At 46.6% G+C, this 22,954-nt stretch overlaps 1 protein-coding gene across 2 annotated transcripts in view; it reads left to right on the top strand.

Moving 5' to 3' along the window:
- The window catches only part of LOC122923127 (cholecystokinin receptor-like), a 127,830-nt gene that overhangs the window by 23,239 nt on the left and 81,637 nt on the right, over positions 1 to 22,954 (top strand). The window contains exon 1 of one of the 2 annotated variants that reach the window (XM_044273850.1): positions 22,408 to 22,586. The exons of the other annotated variant lie outside the window; for it this stretch is intronic. Coding sequence (XP_044129785.1) covers positions 22,427 to 22,586 — 160 coding nt within the window. The 5' untranslated portion in view covers positions 22,408 to 22,426. Of the gene's footprint in view, positions 1 to 22,407; positions 22,587 to 22,954 lie in introns of those variants that run through there. 2 annotated transcript variants of the gene reach the window in all.

Here is a 22,954-nt window from a genome sequence, read left to right on the forward strand (position 1 = left end):
GAAAAAAACATGTTTTTGTGTCTGAATTTTCTAAAAGCCATATTTATTTTTAGTTTTTGGGCAATTGTCTCATGTAGGGGCTCATTTTTTGTGGGATGAGTTGATGGTTTGACTTGTACCATTTCGGGGTACATATAATTTTTTGATAATTTGTAATACATTTTTTTTGGGAAGTGAGGTGGGCAAAATTTTAATTCCATCATAGTTTTTCTTTGTTTTTGTTTTTTATGGCGTTCACCGTGCATGGAAAGTAACGTGATCCTTTTATAGATCAGGTCGTTACGGACGCGATGATACCAAACGTGTAGTTTATTTTTTTATTTTTAATCAATTATAAATGTGTGGCTATAAGAATAAAAAAAATTTTTTTACTTAAAAAAAAATTTGGGGACCCAGACCCACTTGATTCTTGAAGATCCAGTGGGTCTGATGGTTTAAAATACACTTCAGTACACTGTATAGTGTACTGCAGTGCATTGTCACTCAGAGTAAGCCTGCCTTTATGCCTGTGAAGGCGTCCGGTTGCCATGGTAACCATCGGGACGCTGCCACAGCACAGCAGCAGCCCTATGGGAAAGGGAGGGAGCTCCTTCCATCTATTAACTCCTTCCATACAGCTGTCCCTATGGACCGCAGCATGGAAGGGGTTATGTCACGGCCTATGGTATGTTGTGTGACACTTTCCTGCATTTGGTTGTCCCTGGCAACGTGTGGTGTTAGGTGCGTGTGGTGGCAGTGTCCCAGCCTTATGGCTGATCCCCAGGACATGATTGTCACACATGCCGATGCCCGCGGCAACAGGTGTACTGTGTGGTTTATATGTGTATTCCCCTTTAAGTGGCCGTCTTCCCTTGCCTTGTGTGTGAAGGGTTAATTCCCTTCTGTGTGTGTGAACACTGGGTGTGTTTGTTGGGTGTGGCTACTTGGGCCTATAAAGCCTCAGTGTTTAGCACGTGTCTGAGGGTTACTTCAGCCATGTTTAGCTGGAGCAGCCTCCTGTGTATTCCACCTGCCAGTGGGGGCCACCCTTGTGGTCATAAGTTATATGTCATGGTGTTCAGTTGATGTTTTCCTTTGTTATCTGTTTATTGCAACTACGGATGTCCTGGTTACCTGTGTGATATGTGTGCTGTGTCCTTTAGTGTTCTGTGGACAATAGTAGTCATGCATGGGTTCCAGTCAGCGTGGCTGTGACAGGTATGTTTGGAACTATTGTAGTTCGCCTGTCATATCTGTATGTTGTATTTGTTCCCCATTCCTTGCAGCTTGGCCAGTGAGACTCCTTTTCCTCCGTGTCCAGAAGGAACAGGTCGTCTTACCCTTCACTCCTAGTTCAGGGACCGGTCGGAGGGTGAGTAGGGATCCGAGGTTCCTGAGCATGGGCCCTCCTACCTTCAAGGTCGGCCCATGCAGCTAGGAGTTAGGGACGGATTAGGGATGTATTAGGAGGTGACCTGCTCCCTAATTCTGTCGTCCTGGCCGAGCAGCCATTAACATCTTCTGGCATCACACGGCTGAGGGTTTTCCCCATCCTCAGCCGTGACAGGTTAAACGGCCAACATTGGTGCCAACACCGATGTCGTCCTTTTCAAGCAGAGTGAGAGCTGTATTTTATAGCTAACCCTCTGCTAACCGCTCCGGCTATCCTGAAACAGATCGGGGCGGGAGGGGAATCAGCAACGCTGCCGCCGGCCATCCTGAAATTAGGGTGGCACAATGGGGGCTGGAGCCAACGGGGGGGGGGGGGTGGATATTATATATACATACATTTTAGAAGGCTCTGATCCCCACAGTCACGGACTTTGGGCAGCCGGCATTCGGATCCTGTGATTGACTAGTCTGTACAGACTAGCCAATCAGAGCGATCGGCCGGGGAACACCCTCATTGTAGACAGGACATCAGACGTGCTCTTACTAGGCTCCCGCTCCGAACTAGGCTCCCGCTTTTTTTTTTTAAAGCCCTTTAACCCCTTAACCACTTCAGCCCCGCTAGGTGAAACCCCCTTCATGACCAGGCCACTTTTTACACTTCGGCACTACACTCCTTTCACCGTTTATCGCTCGGTCATGGAACTTACCACCCAAATGAATTTGACCTCCTTTTCTTCTCACTAATGGAGCTTTCATTTGGTGGTATTTTATTGCTGCTGACATTTTTACTTTTTTTGTTATTAATCAAAATGTAACGATTTTTTTGCAAAAAAATGACATTTTTCACTTTCAGCTGTGAAATTTTGCAAAAAAACCGACATCCATATATAAATTTTTCGCTAAATTTATAGTTCTACATGTCTTTGATAAAAAAAAAAATGTTTGGGCAAAAAAAAAATGGTTTGGGTAAAAGTTATAGCATTTACAAACTATGGTACAAAAATGTGAATTTCCGCTTTTTGAAACGGCTCTGACTTTCTGAGCACCTGTCATGTTTCCTGAGGTTCTACAATGCCCAGACAGTAGAAAAAACCCACAAATGACCCCATTTCGGAAAGTAGACACCCTAAGGTATTCGCTGATGGGCATAGTGAGTTCATAGAACTTTTTATTTCTTGTCACAAGTTAGCGGAAAATGATGATGATTTTATTTTTATTTTTTTTTCTTACAAAGTCTCATATTCCACTAGCGACAAAAAATAAAAAATTCTAGGAACTCACCATGCCCCTCACAGAATACCTTAGGGTGTCTTCTTTCCAAAATGGGGTCACTTGTGGCGTAGTTATACTGCCCTGGCAATTTAGGGGCCCAAATGTGTGAGAAGAACTTTGCAATCAAAATGTGTAAGAAATGACCGGTGAAATCCGAAAGGTGCACTTTGGAATATGCGCCCCTTTGCCCACCTTGGCAGCAAAAAAGTGTCACACATGTGGTATCGCCGTACTCAGGAGAAGTTGGGGAATGTGTTTTGGGGTGTCATTTTACATATACCCATGCTGGGTGAGAGAAATATCTTGGCAAAAGACAACTTTTCCCATTTTTTTTATACATAGTTGGCATTTGACCAAGATATTTTTCTCACCCAGCATGGGTATATGTAAAATGACACCCCAAAACACATTGCCCAACTTCTCCTGAGTACGGCGATACCAGATGTGTGACATTTTTTTGCTGCTAAGGTGGGCAAAGGGGCACATATTCCAAAGTGCACCTTTCGGATTTTGCAGGCCATTTTTTACACATTTTGATTGCAAGGTTCTTCTCACACATTTGGGCCCCTAAATTGCCAGGGCAGTATAACTACGCCACAAGTGACCCCATTTTGGAAAGAAGACACCCTAAGGTATTCCGTGAGGGGCACTGCGAGTTCCTAGAATTTTTTATTTTTTGTCACAAGTTAGCGGAAAATGATGATTTTTTTTTTTTCTCCTTACAAAGTCTCATATTCCACTAACTTGCGACAAAAAATAAAAAATTCTAGGAACTCGCCATGCCCCTCACGGAATACCTTGGGGTGTCTTCTTTCCAAAATGGGGTCACTTGTGGCGTAGTTATACTGCCCTGGCAATTTAGGGGCCCTAATGTGTGAGAAGTACTTTGCAATCAAAATCTGTAAAAAATGGCCGGTGAAATCTGAAAGGTGCACTTTGGAATATGCGCCCCTTTGCCCACCTTGGCATCAAAAAAGTGTCACACATCTGGTATCGCCGTACTCAGGAGAAGTTGGGGAATGTGTTTTGGGGTGTCATTTTACATATACCCATGCTGGGTGAGAGAAATATCTTGGGAAAAGACAACTTTTCCCATTTATTTATACAAAGTTGGCATTTGACCAAGATATTTTTCTCACCCAGCATGGGTATATGTAAAATGACACCCCAAAACACATTGCCCAACTTCTCCTGAGTACGGCGATACCAGATGTGTCACACTTTTTTGCTGGCAAGGTGGGCAAAGGGGCACATATTCCAAAGTGCACCTTTCGGATTTCACCGGTCATTTTTTACACATTTTGATTGCAAAGTTCTTCTCACACATTTGGGCCCCTAAATTGCCAGGGCAGTATAACTACCCCACAAGTGACCCCATTTTGGAAAGAAGACACCCCAAGGTATTCCGTGAGGGGCACGGCGAGTTCCTAGAATTTTTTATTTTTTGTCGCAAGTTAGTGGAATATGAGACTTTGTAAGGAAAAAAGAAAAAAAAAAGAAAAATCATCATTTTCCGCTAAATTGTGACAAAAAATAAAAAATTCTAGGAACTCGCCGTGCCCCTCACGGAATACCTTGGGGTGTCTTCTTTCCAAAATGGGGTCACTTGTGGGGTAGTTATACTGCCCTGGCAATTTAGGGGCCCAAATGTGTAAGAAGTACCTTGCAATCAAAATCTGTAAAAAATGGCCTGCGAAATCCGAAAGGTGCACTTTGGAATATGTGCCCCTTTGCCCACCTTGGCTGCAAAAAAGTGTCACACATCTGGTATCGCCGTACTCAGGAGAAGTTGGGGAATGTGTTTTGGGGGGTCATTTTACATATACCCATGCTGGGTGAGATAAATATCTTGGCAAAAGACAACTTTTCCAATTTTTTTATACAAAGTTGGCATTTGACCAAGATATTTCTCTCACCCAGCATGGGTATATGTAAAATGACACCCCAAAACACATTCCCCAACTTCTCCTGAGAACGGCGATACCACATGTGTGACACTTTTTTGCAGCCTAGATGCGCAAAGGGGCCCAAATTCCTTTTAGGAGGGCATTTTTAGACATTTGGATCCCAGACTTCTTCTCACACTTTCGGGCCCCTAAAAAGCCAGGGCAGTATAAATACTCCACATGTGACCCCACTTTGGAAAGAAGACACCCCAAGGTATTCAATGAGGGGCCTGGCGAGTTCCTAGAATATTTTTTTTTTTGCATAAGTTAGCGGATATTGATTTTTTTTTGTTTTTTTCTCACAAAGTCTCACTTTCCGCTAACTTAGGACAAAAATTTCAATCTTTCATGGACTCAATATGCCCCTCACGGAATACCTTGGGGTGTCTTCTTTCCGAAATGGGGTCACATGTGGGGTATTTATACTGCCCTGGCTTTTTAGGGGCCCTAAAGCGTGAGAAGAAGTCTGGAATATAAATGTCTAAAAATGTTTACGCATTTGGATTCCGTGAGGGGTACGGCGAGTTCATGGGAGATTTTATTTTTTGACACAAGTTAGTAGAATATGAGACTTTGTAAGAAAAAACAAAAACAAAAACAAACAAAAAATTTCCGCTAACTTGTGCCAAAAAAATGTCTGAATGGAGCCTTACAGGGGGGGTGATCAATGACAGGGGGGTGATCAATGACAGGGGGGTGATCACCCATATACACTCCCGGATCACCCCCCTGTCATTGATCACCCCCCCTGTAAGGCTCCATTCTGACATCCGCATGATTTTTTACGGATCCATGGATACATGGATCGGATCCACAAAACGCATGCGGACGTCTGAATGGAGCCTTACAGGGGGGTTATCAATGACAGGGGGTGATCACCCATATAGACTCCCTGATCACCCCCCTGTCACTGATCACCCCCCCTGTAAGGCTCCATTCAGACATCCGCATGATTTTTTACGGATCCATGGATACATGTATCGGATCCACAGAACGCATGCGGACGTCTGAATGGAGCCTTACAGGGGGGTGATCAATGACAGGGGGTGATCACCCATATAGACTCCCTGATCACCCCCCTGTCACTGATCACCCCCCCTGTAAGGCTCCATTCAGACGTCCGCATGATTTTTACGGATCCATGGATCGGATCCGTAAAAATCATGCGGACGTCTGAATGGAGCCTGACAGGGGGGTGATCAATGACAGGGGGGTGATCAATGACAGGGGGGTGATCAATGACAGGGGGTGATCAGGAAGTGTATATGGGTGATCACCCGCCTGTCATTGATCACCCCCCTGTAAGGCTCCATTCAGACGTCCGCATGATTTTTACGGATCCATGGATACATGGATCGGATCCGCAAAACGCATACGGACGTCTAAATGGAGCCTGACAGGGGGGTGATCAATGACAGGGCGGTGATCAATGACAGGGGGGTGATCAGGGAGTTTATATGGGGTGATCAGGGGTTTATAAGGGGTTAATAAGTGACGGGGGGGTGTAGTGTAGTGTAGTGTGGTGTTTGGTGGGACTGTACTGACCTACCTGTGTCCTCTGGTGGTCGATCCTAACAAAAGGGACCACCAGAGGACCAGGTAGGAGGTATATTAGACGCTGTTATGAAAACAGCGTCTAATATACCTGTTAGGGGTTAAAAAATTCGGATCTCCAGCCTGCCAGCGAGCGATCGCCGCTGGCAGGCTGGAGATTCACTCGCTTACCTTCCGTTCCTGTGAGCGCGCGCGCCTGTGCGCGCGCGTTCACAGGAAATCCCGGCTCTCGCGGGAGGACGCGTATATGCGTCCACCCAGAAGAGCAGGACCGCCGGCAGGACGCAATCCTGCGTACGGCGGTCCTGAGGAGGTTAAGGACCAGGGCATTTTTCACCTTAAGGCCGTTTTTTGCAAATCTTACCATTGTCACTTTATGTGGTGATAACTTTAAAACACATTGACTAATCCAGGCCATTCTGAGATTGTTTTCTCGTCACATACAGGGAGTGCAGAATTATTAGGCAAATGAGTATTTTGACCACATCATCCTCTTTCTGCATGTTGTCTTACTCCAAGCTGTATAGGCTCGAAAGCCTACTACCAATTAAGCATATTAGGTGATGTGCATCTCTGTAATGAGAAGGGGTGTGGTCTAATGACATCAACACCCTATATCAGGTGTGCATAATTATTAGGCAACTTCCTTTCCTTTGGCAAAATGGGTCAAAAGAAGGACTTGACAGGCTCAGAAAAGTCACAAATAGTGAGATATCTTGCAGAGGGATGCAGCACTCTTAAAATTGCAAAGCTTCTGAAGCGTGATCATCGAACAATCAAGCGTTTCATTCAAAATAGTCAACAGGGTCGCAAGAAGCGCGTGGAAAAACCAAGGCGCAAAATAACTGCCCATGAACTGAGAAAAGTCAAGCGCGCAGCTGCCAAGATGCCACTTGCCACCAGTTTGGCCATATTTCAGAGCTGCAACATCACTGGAGTGCCCAAAAGCACAAGGTGTGCAATACTCAGAGACATGGCCAAGGTAAGAAAGGCTGAAAGACGACCACCACTGAACAAGACACACAAGCTGAAACGTCAAGACTGGGCCAAGAAATATCTCAAGACTGATTTTTCTAAGGTTTAATGGACTGTGGAAATGAGAGTGAGTCTTGATGGGCCAGATGGCTGGATTGGTAAAGGGCAGAGAGCTCCAGTCCGACTCAGACGCCAGCAAGGTGGAGGTGGAGTACTGGTTTGGGCTGGTATCACCAAAGATGAGCTTGTAGGGCCTTTTCAGGTTGAGGATGGAGTCAAGCTCAACTCCCAGTCCTACTGCCAGTTTCTGGAAGACACCTTCTTCAAGCAGTGGTACAGGAAGAAGTCTGCAAGGTAAGAAAAACATGATTTTCATGCAGGACAATGCTCCATCACACGCGTCCAAGTACTCCACAGCGTGGCTGGCAAGAAAGGGTATAAAAGAAGAAAATCTAATGACATGGCCTCCTTGTTCACCTGATCTGAACCCCATTGAGAACCTGTGGTCCATCATCAAATGTGAGATTTACAAGGAGGGAAAACAGTCCACCTCTCTGAACAGTGTCTGGGAGGCTGTGGTTGCTGCTGCACGCAATGTTGATGGTGAACAGATCAAAACACTGACAGAATCCATGGATGGCGGCTTCTGAGTGTCCTTGCAAAGAAAGGTGGCTATATTGGTCACTGATTTGTTTTTGTTTTTGAATGTCAGAAATGTATATTTGTGAATGTTGAGATGTTATATTGGTTTCACTGGTAAAAATAAATAATTGAAATGGGTATATATTTGTTTTTTGTTAAGTTGCCTAATAATTATGCACAGTAATAGTCACCTGCACACACGGATATCCCCCTAAAATAGCTAAAACTAAAAACAAACTAAAAACTACTTCCAAAAATATTCAGCTTTTATATTAATGAGTTTTTTGGGTTCATTGAGAACATGGTTGTTGTTCAATAATAAAATTAATCCTCAAAAATACAACTTGTCTAATAATTCTGCACTCCCTGTATTGTACTTCATGACATCTATTTTTCATGACATTTTATTTATAAAAAAAATCCAAATTTACCCAAAATTGGGAAAAATTAGCAAATTTCCAAATTTCAATTTCTCTACTTTTATAATAGATAGTAATACCTCCAAAAATAATTATTACTTTACATTCCCCATATGTCTACTTCATGTTTGGATCATTTTGTGAATGACATGTTATTTTTTGGGAACGTTACAAGGCTTAGAAGTTTAGAAGCAAATCTTGAAATTTTTCTAAAACCCACTTTTTCAGGACCAGTTCAGGTCTGAAGTCACTTTGTGAGGCTTACATAATAGAAACCACCCAAAAATTACCCCATTTTAGAAACTACACCCCTCAAGGTATTCAAAACTGAATTTACAAACCTTTTTTTAACCCTTTAGGTGTTCCACAAGAATTAATGGAAAATAGAGATCATATTTCAAAATGTCACTTTTTTGGTAGATTTTCTATTTGAATCCATTTTTTCCAGTTACAAAGCAAGGGTTAACAGCCAAACAAAACTCAATATTTATGACCCTGATTCTGTCGTTTACAGAAACACCCCATATGTGGTCGTAAACTGTGGTACGGGCACACGGCAGGGCGCAGAAGGAAAGGAACGCCATACGTTTTTTGGCAGGCAGATTTTGCTGGACTGGTTTTATGACACCATGTCTCATTTAAAGCCCCCCTGATGCTCCCCTAGAGTAGAAACTTCAAAAAAGTGACCCCATTTTGGAAACTATTGGATAAGTTGGCAGTTTTGTTGGTACTAGTTTAGGATACATATGATTTTTGGTTGCTTTATATTATACTTTTTGTGAAGCAAGGTAACAAGAAATAGCTGTTTTGGGGGTTAGGTCATGTGATATTTTTATAGAGCAGGTTCTTACGGACACGGCGTTACCTAATATGTATACTTTTGATTTCCTTTTGTAAGTTTTACACAATGATTTCCTTTTTGAAACAAAAAAAAAAATCATGTTTTAGTGTCTCCATAGTCTGAGAGCCATAGTTTTTTCAGTTTTCAGAGATGATGGTTTGATTGGCACTATTTTGGGGTGCATATGACTTTTTGATCACTTGCTATTACACTTTTTGTGATGTAAGGTGACAAAACTGTGTTTTTTTACACCGTTTTTATTTTTTATTTTTTTACGGTGTTCACCTAAGGGGTTAGGTCATGTGATATTTTTATAGAGCAGGTTTTTATTGATGCGGCGATACCCAATATGTCTACTTTTTGTATTTATGTAAGTTTTACACTATAATTTCATTTTTGAAACAAAAAAAATCATGTTTTAGTGTCTCCATAGTCTGAGAGCCATAGTTTTTTCTATTTTTTAGGCGATTGGCTTAGGTAGCGGCTAATTTTTGCGGGATGAGGTGACGGTTAGATTGGTACTATTTTGGGGGGCATACGCCTTTTTGATCACTTGGTGTTGCACTTTTTGTGATGCAAGGTGACAAAAATTGCTATTTTTACACAGTTTTTTTTATTGTATTTATCGGACAGGGTAGATCATGTGATATATTTATAGAGCTGGTCATTACGGACGTGGCGATACCTAATATGTGTGTTTTGTTTTTTGTTTTCTCTGTTTTTTATTATAAAATATGGGAAAAGGGGCTTTTTTTCTTTTTTTACGTTATTAATTTTATTTAAAAAACTTTTTTTTTCTTTACTTTATTTCTGATGTTCACTTTTGGGCGTCTGATCCCCTCTGCAATGCATTAATATATCTGTATTGTATAGCATTGCCTGTTCGTGTATTACACTGAGTCATACACTAACAGGTTGCCTAGTAGACCGGGCCTGAGGCTGGACAGGTTGCCTAGTAGACCGGGCCTGAGGCTGGACAGGTTGCCTAGGAGACGGGCCTGAGGCTGGACAGGTTGCCTAGGAGACGGGCCTGAGGATGGATCTTCTCAGCACCCGTAGAAGGCAGTTCCCCATGCCGTTCCCCATGCCACTGCACAGCATCGGGCTGCCTTCTGAGACATCGAGTCCCCGCCACAGCAGTGCGGGGACTCGATGGGCTCCCTCAAACACAATCCCCTTCTATACCGCGGTCAGCGGCATAGAAGGGGTTAATTCGCAGCGATCGCCGATACGGGGCGGTCACAGGACCCCCTCTGGCATTGACCCAGGGTGCCTGCTGATTGATTTCAGTAGGCACCCATTTCCGATCACCTCCCGCCACTGATCGGAAATACACAGAGCGTACAGGTAAGAGGTTAAGAAGCAGGCGCTCTTATAAACCTTAACCCTTAGGCCTCATGCACACGGCCGTTGTTTTGGGCCAAAACTGCGGCTCAGATGTGGACCCATTCACTTAAATGGGGCCGCAAAAGATGCGGACAGCACTCCGTGTGCTGTCCGCATCCGTTGTTCCGTTGCGTGGTCCGCCAAAAAAATAGACCTTGTCCTATTTTTGTCCGCGCTTTGCGGACAAAAATACGCAGTTAGATTAAAGGCCATCCGTGTTTTGTGGATCCGCGATTTGCTGACTGCAAAACACACAACGGTCGTGTGCATTAACCTTAGGGTTTAGCATTTTCATTTTTCTTCCTTAACTTCCTTGAGCCGTAATGTTTTTATTTTTCCATTCACGTAGCTGTATGAGGGCTTATTTTTTGTGGGTCAGGTTGTACTTTCTAATGCCATCATTAATTATGGCCTAAAATGTAGTGGGAAGTGGTAAAAAAATTCCAAATGGGGTGGAATAAAAAAAAAACGCAATTGCTCCACCGTTTTCCGGATTTTGTATTCACAGTGTATGTGTCGGCCATTTTGACAATTTTTTCCGTTACGCCATTCGCCGTATTGCAAAAATATTTTAATATTTTTATAGTACAGGCGTTTTTGGTCGTGGTGATACCCATAATTTTAATATTTTTTGTTATTTAGGAATTTCTTTTTTTATTATGCAGAAAGAGGGGTGATTTAAACTTTAATATTTTTTATTTTTTATATCTTTTTTAAACTTTTTTTTAAAAAATCCAATGATTTTGAAGCTCATATGTAAAGCCGGTAAAATCAGATTTTTCATTTTTAACAATCATGTATTTTTTTTATGAATTTATTACTGTATATGGCTAATTTCCTATGTTGGCCTGCCATCTGGTGGCCAAAATAAGAATTGCAGCTTGAATGCTGTGAGCCCCGGGGCATTCGAAGCAACTACCGACAGCCCCATTGGCCCCATTGATCTCACTTGATCACAGCATCTAAAGCCTTTAATTACCACGACTGGCGTTACAGTAATTAGCCGCAGGTCTCTGATGTTTGAAACAGCAGAGACCTGTCGGCCATGATGCCCGCTGCACGTGCAAGCGGGCGCCATGTTTACACATGGCTGGTAGCAAAAGGGTTAAATGGTTTAGATATGAAAAGCAATTACCAAAATATGTACAGTCGTGGCCAAAAGTTTTGAGAATGACCCAAATATTAGTTTTCACAGAGTTTGCTGCTAAACTGCTGTTAGATCTTAGTTCCAGTTGTTTCTGTGATGTAGTGAAATATAATTACTCGCACTTCATACGTTTCAGAGGCTTTTATCGACAATTACATGACATTTATGCAAAGTTGTCACTTTTGCCTTATGGCGCGGTGCTCCATCGTGCTGGAAAATGCATTGTTCTTCACCAAACTGTTGTTGGATTGTTGGAAGAAGTTGCAGTTGGAGGGTGTTTTGGTGCCATTCTTTATTCATGGCTGTGTTTTTGGGCAGAATTGTGAGTGAGCCCACTCCCTTGGATGTGAAGCAACCCCACACATGAATGGTCTCAGGATGCTTTACTGTTGGCATGACACAGGACTGATGGTAGCGCTCACCTTTTCTTCTCCGGACAAGCCTTTCTCCTGATGCCCCAAACAATCGGAAAGAGGCTTCATCGGAGAATATGACTTTGCCCCAGTCCTCAGCAGTCCACTCACCATATTTTCTGCAGAAGATCAATCTGTCCCTGATGTTTTTTTTGGAGAGAAGTGCCTTCTTTGCTGCCCTTCTTGACACCAGGCCATCTTCCAAAAGTCTTGGCCTCACTGTGCGTGCAGATGCGCTCACACCTGCCTGCTGCCATTCCTGAGCAAGCGCTGCACTGGTGGCACTCCGATCCCGCAGCGGAATCCTCTTTAGGAGACGATCCTGGCGCTTGCTGGACTTTCTTGGACGCCCTGAAGCCTTCTTAACAAGAATTGAACCTCTTTCCTTGAAGTTCTTGATGATCCTATAAATTGTTGATTGATGTGCAATCTTAGTAGCCACAATATCCTTGCCTGTGAAGCCATTTTTATGCAACGCAATGATGGCTGCACGCGTTTCTTTGCAGGTCACCATGGTTAACAATGGAAGAACAATGATTTCAAGCATCACCCTCCTTTTAACAGGTCAAGTCTGCCATTTTACCCCAATCAGCCTGACATAATGATCTCCAGCCTTGTGCTCGTCAACATTCTCACCTGAGGTAACAAGGCGATTACTGAAATGATCTCAGCAGGTCCTTTAATGACAGCAATGAAATGCAGTGGAAAGGTTTTTTGGGGATTAAGTTAATTTTATGGCAAAGAAGGACTATGCAATTCATCTGATCACTCTTCATAACATTCTGGAGGATATGCAAATTGCTATTATAAAAACTTAAGCAGCAACTTTTCCAATTTCCAATATTTATGCAATTCTCAAAACTTCTGGCCACGACTACATGTAGATATTAATGGAGCTCGGGTGCCCTCTTCATAGTAATGCCCATTGTGCTCCCTTCACAGTAGTAATGCCGACGGTGCTCCCTTCACAGTTATAATGCCCATTGTGCCCCCTTCATAATAGTAATGCCCTTTGTGCCTCTTCACAGTAGTAATGCCTAATGTGCCCCCTTTACAGTAATAATATATATTGTATCCCATTCATAGTAGTAATGCCCATTGTGCTCCCTCCATAGTAGTAATGCCCTCTGTGCCCCCTTCATAGTAGTAATGCCCTCTTTGCCCCTTTGTAGTAGTTTTGCCCTCTCCAAAGTAGTAATGCCCATTGTGCCCCCTCCACAGTATTAATGCCCATTGTGCCCCCTAAATAGTAGTAATGCCCTCTGTGCCCCTTTGTACGAGTAATGCCTTCTGTTCCCCTTCACAGTAATGCCCATTGTGCCCCCTTCACAGTAGTAATGCATTCTGTGCCCCCTTTATAGTAGTAATGTCCTCTATGCCCCCTCCATATTAGAAATGCCCTTTTTGCCCCCTTCATAAAAGTAAAAAAAAAAAAACACCTTGCCCCGTTCCTGAAGCTCAGAGTCCTCTCTCCCCTGCAGACACAGATCGCTCTGCAGCACTGTGTGGGAGGAGCTTAAGCAGATTCCAGGGCTGCCGGCTCCTCCCACACAGGCCGGCAGCACGATCTGTGCCTGCAGGCTGAATGGTGGAGCGGGGGGCAGAAGGCTGGAGGAGGGGAGGAGCGCAGGGAGCTGGGCGGTCAGTGAGTGACAGGACCGCAGCTCCTGGCGCTCCAGCAATGAGCGCTACCAGCTGTTTGGATGGAAGTGCTCATTGCTTCTGGGTTTTGGCCCCCCTGAGAGCAGGCACCCGATGCGGACCTCCCCACCCCACCTTTAGCACGCCACTGCTTTGGAGCTATTCACCCCCACGAGGGTCTATTTCTTTGTTTCAAAACCAATTAGACTTTATTGATGATATCGGGGTTGGGCCTCGAGAATACATTCTTCTGGTGGCCCCAGAACCGCCCTCCGACCCTGTGAGCCGGGGATGGAGCTCCGGCTCGGTAAATGCAGATACGTTTAATATGGCGTCAACTCCCAGGCCATCCAGATCTGCCCCACATTAGTCCCAAGGGGTAGATGTGGTGCTGGGGTAGGCACGTGTGTCTGACTCTATGCCAACCATACTTACCAACATTTCAGTTGGCAAAATCGGGGCCACATAAGCTCCGCCCCTGGGAGCACTCATTTTCACCCTGGGACAGCAGAAGTTTGAGACAGAATGTTACTCCAGAATTGTGGTGCAGTTTTGGTACAAAAAGTCACATCTTGCGCCGTGGCCCTTTATTACCCAGCCACACCCCTTTATGTTAAGCCACACCCTCTTTCAGGCCATTTTGTGATGCAATTTACAGCAAAGTCTAGACGTCTATGTGCTAGTAAAGTTGTGCTCCCAGTCATGGACACTAGATGTCAGTACGACGCCAGCTTGTAATATGTGGCAGATCTGCACTGTCTCTGGGCCCGGCGTTCCGGCCAGGAATACGGATTATGCCGTCGCACAGCATCTAACGTCAAAGAAAAGCAGGGCCACAGATAAAGTGTCATCGGCCAAACTACGAGAAAATATCTCCTTCAACACCATCCAAACCAGGAGGGGACGGGGACAAGGGATTACAATTAAAGTGCGACGTAGTCATCAGAAATAATACTGACCAAGGTAGTCCTGACCCCGACGCGCGTTTCGCAATCGCTTCCTCTTGAAGCATGTTGGATATTTGATCAATAAAATGTGTATTTATTATACTATATTCTGGGAATTCTATTTTTGGGGTGGTGAGTTCATTATACACAGCCGGCAGGAAGGAGCAGCAGTATGGTCTGGCCACAAGAGGTCAACCATGGCAGTAGTCACAGGTCCACGTTGGAAGGTCAGTACCAGAAGGCTAGAGACACGTTTCTGGATGGAGGAGATGATGACTTGCCCCTCCACTTCTCAGCGATGATACATTTCGTGCTGTCCGCCGGTTCGTGGACCGCGGTGTTTCTATCGGACCACTGTGTGGCTGAGAACAAACATTTACCAGGATAATGTGGTGCTTCTGTAAATGGGACTCTCCGGGATCCACCGGCCTGTTATCTCAGCTCCTCATGTCTCTAATGCCAAGAAAATGTGAAAATACGATTCTCACACCTGAGCCTCTCGTCTCCCCAGGACCTGGAGGCAGATGCAGGCGATCGCTGTGCAGGCGGCTGCGCCATCGTTAATGGAAATTGTAAAATGTGGAGACTCGTTAGGCAAGTTCTTCCTGATATCAATTCTGGATCAGATGATGTGAAACAAAACCTCCAGGGATCTGTCTGCCGAGAAGTCACCGGCCGGGGAAGGTCCCTGACCCTGGTGTCTGCAGCACGTCTCCTAACCAGGCGCTCTCCTCAGAACATCACAGGGCTGGACCTCACAGTCTTCTCTGACACTTCTCAGCATGAAGGTGGTAATTTGTGTTTGTCCTGTTAAAACAATCGCTTCGGAAATCTGGGATCTACAGCGCTGATAACGGAGATCACAACAGAAGCAGAAGAACGGTCATGTGAAGCCAACGCTCTCCGCAGACCGGATCTTACAAATCAGCAGACTTTATCTTCGGCCTCATGCACACGACCGTATGGCTTTTTCAGTGTTTTGTGGGATGTTTTTCATGGATCTGTTTTTCCTTTTTTTGTTTCAGTAGTGTTTCCGGTTCAGTTCTTCCATATGGCAGTATGCAGTCGTGGCCAAAAGTTTTGAGAATTACATAAATATTGGAAATTGGAAAAGTTTTTATAATAGTAATTTGCATCTACGCCAGAATGTTATGAAGAGCGATCAGATGAATTGCATAGTCCTTCTTTGCCATGAAAATTAACTTAATCCCCCAAAAAACCTTTCCACTGCACTTCATTGCTGTCATTAAAGGACCTGCTGAGATCATTTCAGTAATCGTCTTGGTAACTCAGGTGAGAATGTTGACGAGCACAAGGCTGGAGATCATTATGTCAGGCTGATTGGGTTAAAATGGCAGACTTGACCTGTTAAAAGGAGGGTGATGCTTGAAATCATTGTTCTTCCATTGTTAACCATGGTGACCTGCAAAGAAACGCGTGCAGCCATCATTGCGTTGCATAAAAATGGCTTCACAGGCAAGGATATTGTGGCTACTAAGATTGCACCTCAATCAACCATTTATAGGATCATCAAGAACTTCAAGGAAAGAGGTTCAATTCTTGTTACGAAGGCTTCAGGGCGTCCAACAAAGTCCAGCAAGCACCAGGATCGTCTCCTAAAGAGGATTCAGCTGCAGGATCGGAGTGCCACCAGTGCAGCGCTTGCTCAGGAATGGCAGCAGGCAGGTGTGAGCGCATCTGCACGCACAGTGAGGAGAAGACTACTGGAAGATGGCCTAGTGTCAAGAAGGGCAGCAAAGAAGCCACTTCTCTCCAAATAAACATCAGGGACAGATTGATCTTCTGCAGAAAATATGGTGACTGGACGGCTGAGGACTGGGGCAAAGTCATATTCTCCGATGAAGCCTCTTTCCGATTGTTTGGGGCATCAGGAAAAAGGCTTGTCCGGAGAAGAAAAGGTGAGCGCTACCATCAGTCCTGTGTCATGCCAACAGTAAAGCTTCCTGAGACCATTCATGTGTGGGGTTGCTTCTCATCCAAGGGAGTGTGCTCACTCACAATTCTGCCCAAAAACACAGCCATGAATAAAGAATGGAACCAAAACACCCTCCAACAGCATCTTCTTCCAACAATCCAACAACAGTTTGGTGAAGAACAATGCATTTCCAGCACGATGGAGCACCGTGCCATAAGGCAAAAGTGATAACTAAGTGTCTCGGGGACCAAAATGTTGACATTTTGGGTCCATGGCCTGGAAACTCCCCAGATCTTAATCCCATTGAGAACTTGTGGTGAATCCTCAAGAGGCGGGTGGACAAACAAAAACCCACTAATTCTGACAAACTCCAAGAAGTGATGATGAAAGAATGGGTTGTATCAGTCAGGAATTGGCCCAGAAGGTGATTGAGAGCATGCGCAGTCGGATTGCAGAGGTCCTGAAAAAGAAGGGCCAACACTGCAAATACTGACTCTGCATAAATGCCATGTGATTGTCGATAAAAGCCTCTGAAACGTATGAAGTGCGAGTAATTATATTTCACTACATCACAGAAACAACTGAGACAAAGATCTAACAGCAGTTTAGCAGCAAACGTTGTGAAAACTAATATTTGTGTCATTCTCAGAACTTTTGGCCACGACTGTACAGTAATTATATAGAAAAAATTGGGCTGGACATAAAATTTCCAATAGATGGTTCCACAAAAACAGAACGGATACTGAAGACATACGGAGCACATTCTGTATGTGTTCAGTTCTTTTTTGCGGACCAATTGATTAGAATGGAGCCACGGAACGTGATTTGCGGGCAATAATAGGACATGTTCTATCTTTGAACACAATGTAAAAATGGAAATACGGAAACGGAATGCACACGGAGACACTACAGTTTTTTTTGCTGACCCATTGAAATGAATGGTTCAGTATAAGTAACGTATACTGAACGCAAAAAACGGCCCGTATACTCAGCGCAAAAAACCGCCCGTATACTGAACGCAAAAAACAGCCCGTATACTGAGCGCAAAAAACGGCCCGTATACTGAGCGCAAAAAACGGCCCGTATACTGAGCGCAAAAAACGGCCCGTATACTGAGCGCAAAAAACGGCCCGTATACTGAGCGCAAAAAACGGCCCGTATACTGAGCGCAAAAAACGGCCCGTATACTGAGCGCAAAAAACGGCCCGTATACTGAGCGCAAAAAACGGCCCGTATACTGAGCGCAAAAAACGGCCCGTATACTGAGCGCAAAAAACGGCCCGTATACTGAGCGCAAAAAACGGCCCGTATACTGAGCGCAAAAAACGGCCCGTATACTGAACGCAAAAAACGGCCCGTATACTGAGCGCAAAAAACGGCCCGTATACTGAGCGCTAAAAACGGCCCGTATACTGAACGCAAATAACGGCCCGTATACTGAGCGCAAATAACGGCCCGTATACTGAGCGCAAAAAACGGCCCGTATACTGAGCGCAAAAAACGGCCCGTATACTGAGCGCAAAAAACGGCCCGTATACTGAGCGCAAAAAACGGCCCGTATACTGAGCGCAAAAAACGGCCCGTATACTGAGCGCAAAAAACGGCCCGTATACTGAGCGCAAAAAACGGCGCGTATACTGAGCGCAAAAAACGGCGCGTATACTGAGCGCAAAAAAACGGCGCGTATACTGAGCGCAAAAAACGGCCCGTATACTGAACGCAAAAAACGGCCCGTATACTGAACGCAAAAAACGGCCCGTATACTGAACGCAAAAAACGGCCCGTATACTGAACGCAAAAAACGGCCCGTATACTGAGCGCAAAAAACGGCCCGTATACTGAACGCAAAAAACGGCCCGTATACTGAACGCAAAAAACGGCCCGTATACTGAACGCAAAAAAACGGCCCGTATACTGAACGCAAAAAACGGCCCGTATACTCAGCGCAAAAAACGGCCCGTATACTGAACGCAAAAAACGGCCCGTATACTGAACGCAAAAAACGGCCCGTATACTGAACGCAAAAAACGGCCCGTATACTGAGCGCAAAAAACGGCCCGTATACTGAACGCAAATAACGGCCCGTATACTGAGCGCAAATAACGGCCCGTATACTGAGCGCAAAAAACGGCCCGTATACTGAGCGCAAAAAACGGCCCGTATACTGAGCGCAAAAAACGGCCCGTATACTGAGCGCAAAAAACAGCCCGTATACTGAGCGCAAAAAACAGCCCGTATACTGAGCGCAAAAAACGGCCCGTATACTGAGCGCAAAAAACGGCCCGTATACTGAGCGCAAAAAACGGCCCGTATACTGAGCGCAAAAAACGGCGCGTATACTGAGCGCAAAAAACGGCGCGTATACTGAGCGCAAAAAACGGCCCGTATACTGAACGCAAAAAACGGCCCGTATACTGAACGCAAAAAACGGCCCGTATACTGAACGCAAAAAACGGCCCGTATACTGAACGCAAAAAACGGCCCGTATACTGAGCGCAAAAAACGGCCCGTATACTGAACGCAAAAAACGGCCCGTATACTGAACGCAAAAAACGGCCCGTATACTGAACGCAAAAAACGGCCCGTATACTGAACGCAAAAAACGGCCCGTATACTGAACGCAAAAAACGGCCCGTATACTGAGCGCAATATTAAAACTTAAAAATCTCCCAGTTATGACAGAAACATCTAAACAATAAACATAACTGGTATCGGCTTTTTCATTGCGTTATTTAACCCCGCGGTGAACGCCGGCCAAAGATGAAATCTACAAAGCAGCGAAGCAACTAGGGCAGATGTGTTTCCCTCGCCACCCGCCAATCGGCTCAGTTCTCCAATACGTTATATGTAACATTAAATGGCGCCATTTGCAACAGAAAAAAAACTTGTCCTGCACGATGAAAACAAACAGGAAGAGGTTAAAGTATCCGCCGGCATATCTGCAAGTGGCTCAACGTAAGGATACGACTTGGGATTGGTGATCCAATGGATCCCTGTCAGCACTGGCGGGCCTCAGAGGGTTAATATATGATAATAGGAGAACGTGACAACTATACGTACAACACATAAGTGACCACGAATCTGAAGACTGGAAGGACCGCGGCTGATGAATCCTGTTCACACTAGCACCCCGTGCACACCATTACACTGACAGATTCTGCAGGCTGTGACTAGGATGCAGAGCGCAGTGTCAGCCGTGCACACCATTACACTGACAGATTCTGCAGGCTGTGACTAGGATGCAGAGGTGCAGTGTCAGCCGTGCACACCATTACACTGACAGATTCTGCAGGCTGTGACTAGGATGCAGAGGCGCAGTGTCAGCCGTGCACACCATTACACTGACAGATTCTGCAGGCTGTGACTAGGATGCAGAGGCGCAGTGTCAGCCGTGCACACCATTACACTGACAGATTCTGCAGGCTGTGACTAGGATGCAGAGCGCAGTGTCAGCCGTGCACACCATTACACTGACAGATTCTGCAGGCTGTGACTAGGATGCAGAGGCCCAGTGTCAGCCGTGCACACCATTACACTGACAGATTCTGCAGGCTGGGACTAGGATGCAGAGCGCAGTGTCAGCCGTGCACACCATTACACTGACAGATTCTGCAGGCTGTGACTAGGATGCAGAGGCGCAGTGTCAGCCGTGCACACCATTACACTGACAGATTCTGCAGGCTGTGACTAGGATGCAGAGGCGCAGTGTCAGCCGTGCACACCATTACACTGACAGATTCTGCAGGCTGTGACTAGGATGCAGAGCACTGTGTCAGCCGTGCACACCATTACACTGACAGATTCTGCAGGCTGTGACTAGGATGCAGAGGCGCAGTGTCAGCCGTGCACACCATTACACTGACAGATTCTGCAGGCTGTGACTAGGATGCAGAGGCGCAGTGTCAGCCGTGCACACCATTACACTGACAGAGTCTGCAGGCTGTGACTAGGATGCAGAGGCGCAGTGTCAGCCGTGCACACCATTACACTGACAGATTCTGCAGGCTGTGACTAGGATGCAGAGCGCAGTGTCAGCCGTGCACACCATTACACTGACAGATTCTGCAGGCTGTGACTAGGATGCAGAGCGCAGTGTCAGCCGTGCACACCATTACACTGACAGATTCTGCAGGCTGTGACTAGGATGCAGAGGCGCAGTGTCAGCCGTGCACACCATTACACTGACAGATTCTGCAGGCTGTGACTAGGATGCAGAGGTGCAGTGTCAGCCGTGCACACCATTACACTGACAGATTCTGCAGGCTGTGACTAGGATGCAGAGGCGCAGTGTCAGCCGTGCACACCATTACACTGACAGATTCTGCAGGCTGTGACTAGGATGCAGAGGCGCAGTGTCAGCCGTGCACACCATTACACTGACAGATTCTGCAGGCTGTGACTAGGATGCAGAGGTGCAGTGTCAGCCGTGCACACCATTACACTGACAGATTCTGCAGGCTGTGACTAGGATGCAGAGGGCAGTGTCAGCCGTGCACACCATTACACTGACAGATTCTGCAGGCTGTGACTAGGATGCAGAGCGCAGTGTCAGCCGTGCACACCATTACACTGACAGATTCTGCAGGCTGTGACTAGGATGCAGAGGCGCAGTGTCAGCCGTGCACACCATTACACTGACAGATTCTAGAGGCTGTGACTAGGATGCAGAGCACTGTGTCAGCCGTGCACACCATTACACTGACAGATTCTGCAGCCTGTGACTAGGATGCAGAGGCACAGTGTCAGCCGTGCACACCATTACACTGACAGATTCTGCAGGCTGTGACTAGGATGCAGAGGCGCAGTGTCAGCCGTGCACACCATTACACTGACAGATTCTGCAGGCTGTGACTAGGATGCAGAGGCGCAGTGTCAGCCGTGCACACCATTACACTGACAGATTCTGCAGGCTGTGACTAGGATGCAGAGGCGCAGTGTCAGCCGTGCACACCATTACACTGACAGAGTCTGTAGGCTGTGACTAGGAGGCAGAGGCGCAGTGTCAGCCGTGCACACCGTTACACTGACAGATTCTGGAGGCTGTGACTAGGATGCAGAGGCACAGTGTGAGCCGTGCACACCATTACACTGACAGATTCTGCAGGCTGTGACTAGGATGCAGAGGCGCAGTTTCAGCCGTGCACACCATTACACTGACAGATTCTGCAGGCTGTGACTAGGATGCAGAGGCGCAGTTTCAGCCGTGCACACCATTACACTGACAGATTCTGCAGGCTGTGACTAGGATGCAGAGGCGCAGTGTCAGCCGTGCACACCATTACACTGACAGATTCTGCAGGCTGTGACTAGGATGCAGAGCACTGTGTCAGCCGTGCACACCATTACACTGACAGATTCTGCAGGCTGTGACTAGGATGCAGAGGTGCAGTGTCAGCCGTGCACACCATTACACTGACAGATTCTGCAGGCTGTGACTAGGATGCAGAGGCGCAGTTTCAGCCGTGCACACCATTACACTGACAGATTCTGCAGGCTGTGACTAGGATGCAGAGGCGCAGTTTCAGCCGTGCACACCATTACACTGTCAGATTCTGCAGCCTGTGACTAGGATGCAGAGGGCAGTGTCAGCCGTGCACACCATTACACTGACAGATTCTGCAGGCTGTGACTAGGATGCAGAGGGCAGTGTCAGCCGTGCACACCATTACACTGACAGATTCTGCAGGCTGTGACTAGGATGCAGAGGCGCAGTGTCAGCCGTGCTCCGAGGAGGGTGCAGTGCCGCCGCACAGCCACCAGAGGGCGCTCCGCCGCCGCACGAGCCCACGCAGGGGCTGGGGGCAGAGCCGGCCGGTGTGTGGCAGTCTGCACATGGCAGCGCACGGACACAGGACTCCCAGCAGGCGCGATGACAGCCGCACTCAGTGACAGCCTGTAAGCTGGAGGAGATGGACCCTCTGCGTCTGCCGGGGAACATGAGTGCCTGGCAGGACTTACTGTGCCGCCGCAGCCTGCTGACCCGGTACCCGGGCTGGCACAACCTGACCCTGGGCAGCAATGCCACCTGGAACCTGACAGCTGCCCTCAACCTCTCCTGTGACAACCCGGGCAACAGAAGAGCGCAGAGCCCAGTAGGTAAGGAGCCCCGGGGGTGCGGGGGGTGTGGAGGTAGGTAGAGGACCGGGGGTGCAGGGTGTGTGCAGGTAGGTAGAGGACCGGGGGTGCAGGGTGTGTGGAGGTAGGTAGAGGACCGGGGGTGCAGGGTGTGTGGAGGTAGGTAGAGGACCGGGGGTGCAGGGTGTGTGGAGGTAGGTAGAGGACCAGGGGTGCAGGGTGTGTGGAGGTAGGTAGAGGACCGGGGGTGCAGGGTGTGTGGAGGTAGGTAGAGGACCGGGGGTGCACTGTGTGTGGAGGTAGGTAGAGGACCGGGGGTGCACTGTGTGTGGAGGTAGGTAGAGGACCGGGGGTGCAGAATGTGTGGAGGTAGGTAGAGGACCGGGGGT

The sequence above is a fragment of the Bufo gargarizans genome, unplaced genomic scaffold, assembly GCF_014858855.1.
Source record: "Bufo gargarizans isolate SCDJY-AF-19 unplaced genomic scaffold, ASM1485885v1 original_scaffold_1224_pilon, whole genome shotgun sequence".
Taxonomy (NCBI): Eukaryota; Metazoa; Chordata; class Amphibia; order Anura; family Bufonidae; genus Bufo; species Bufo gargarizans.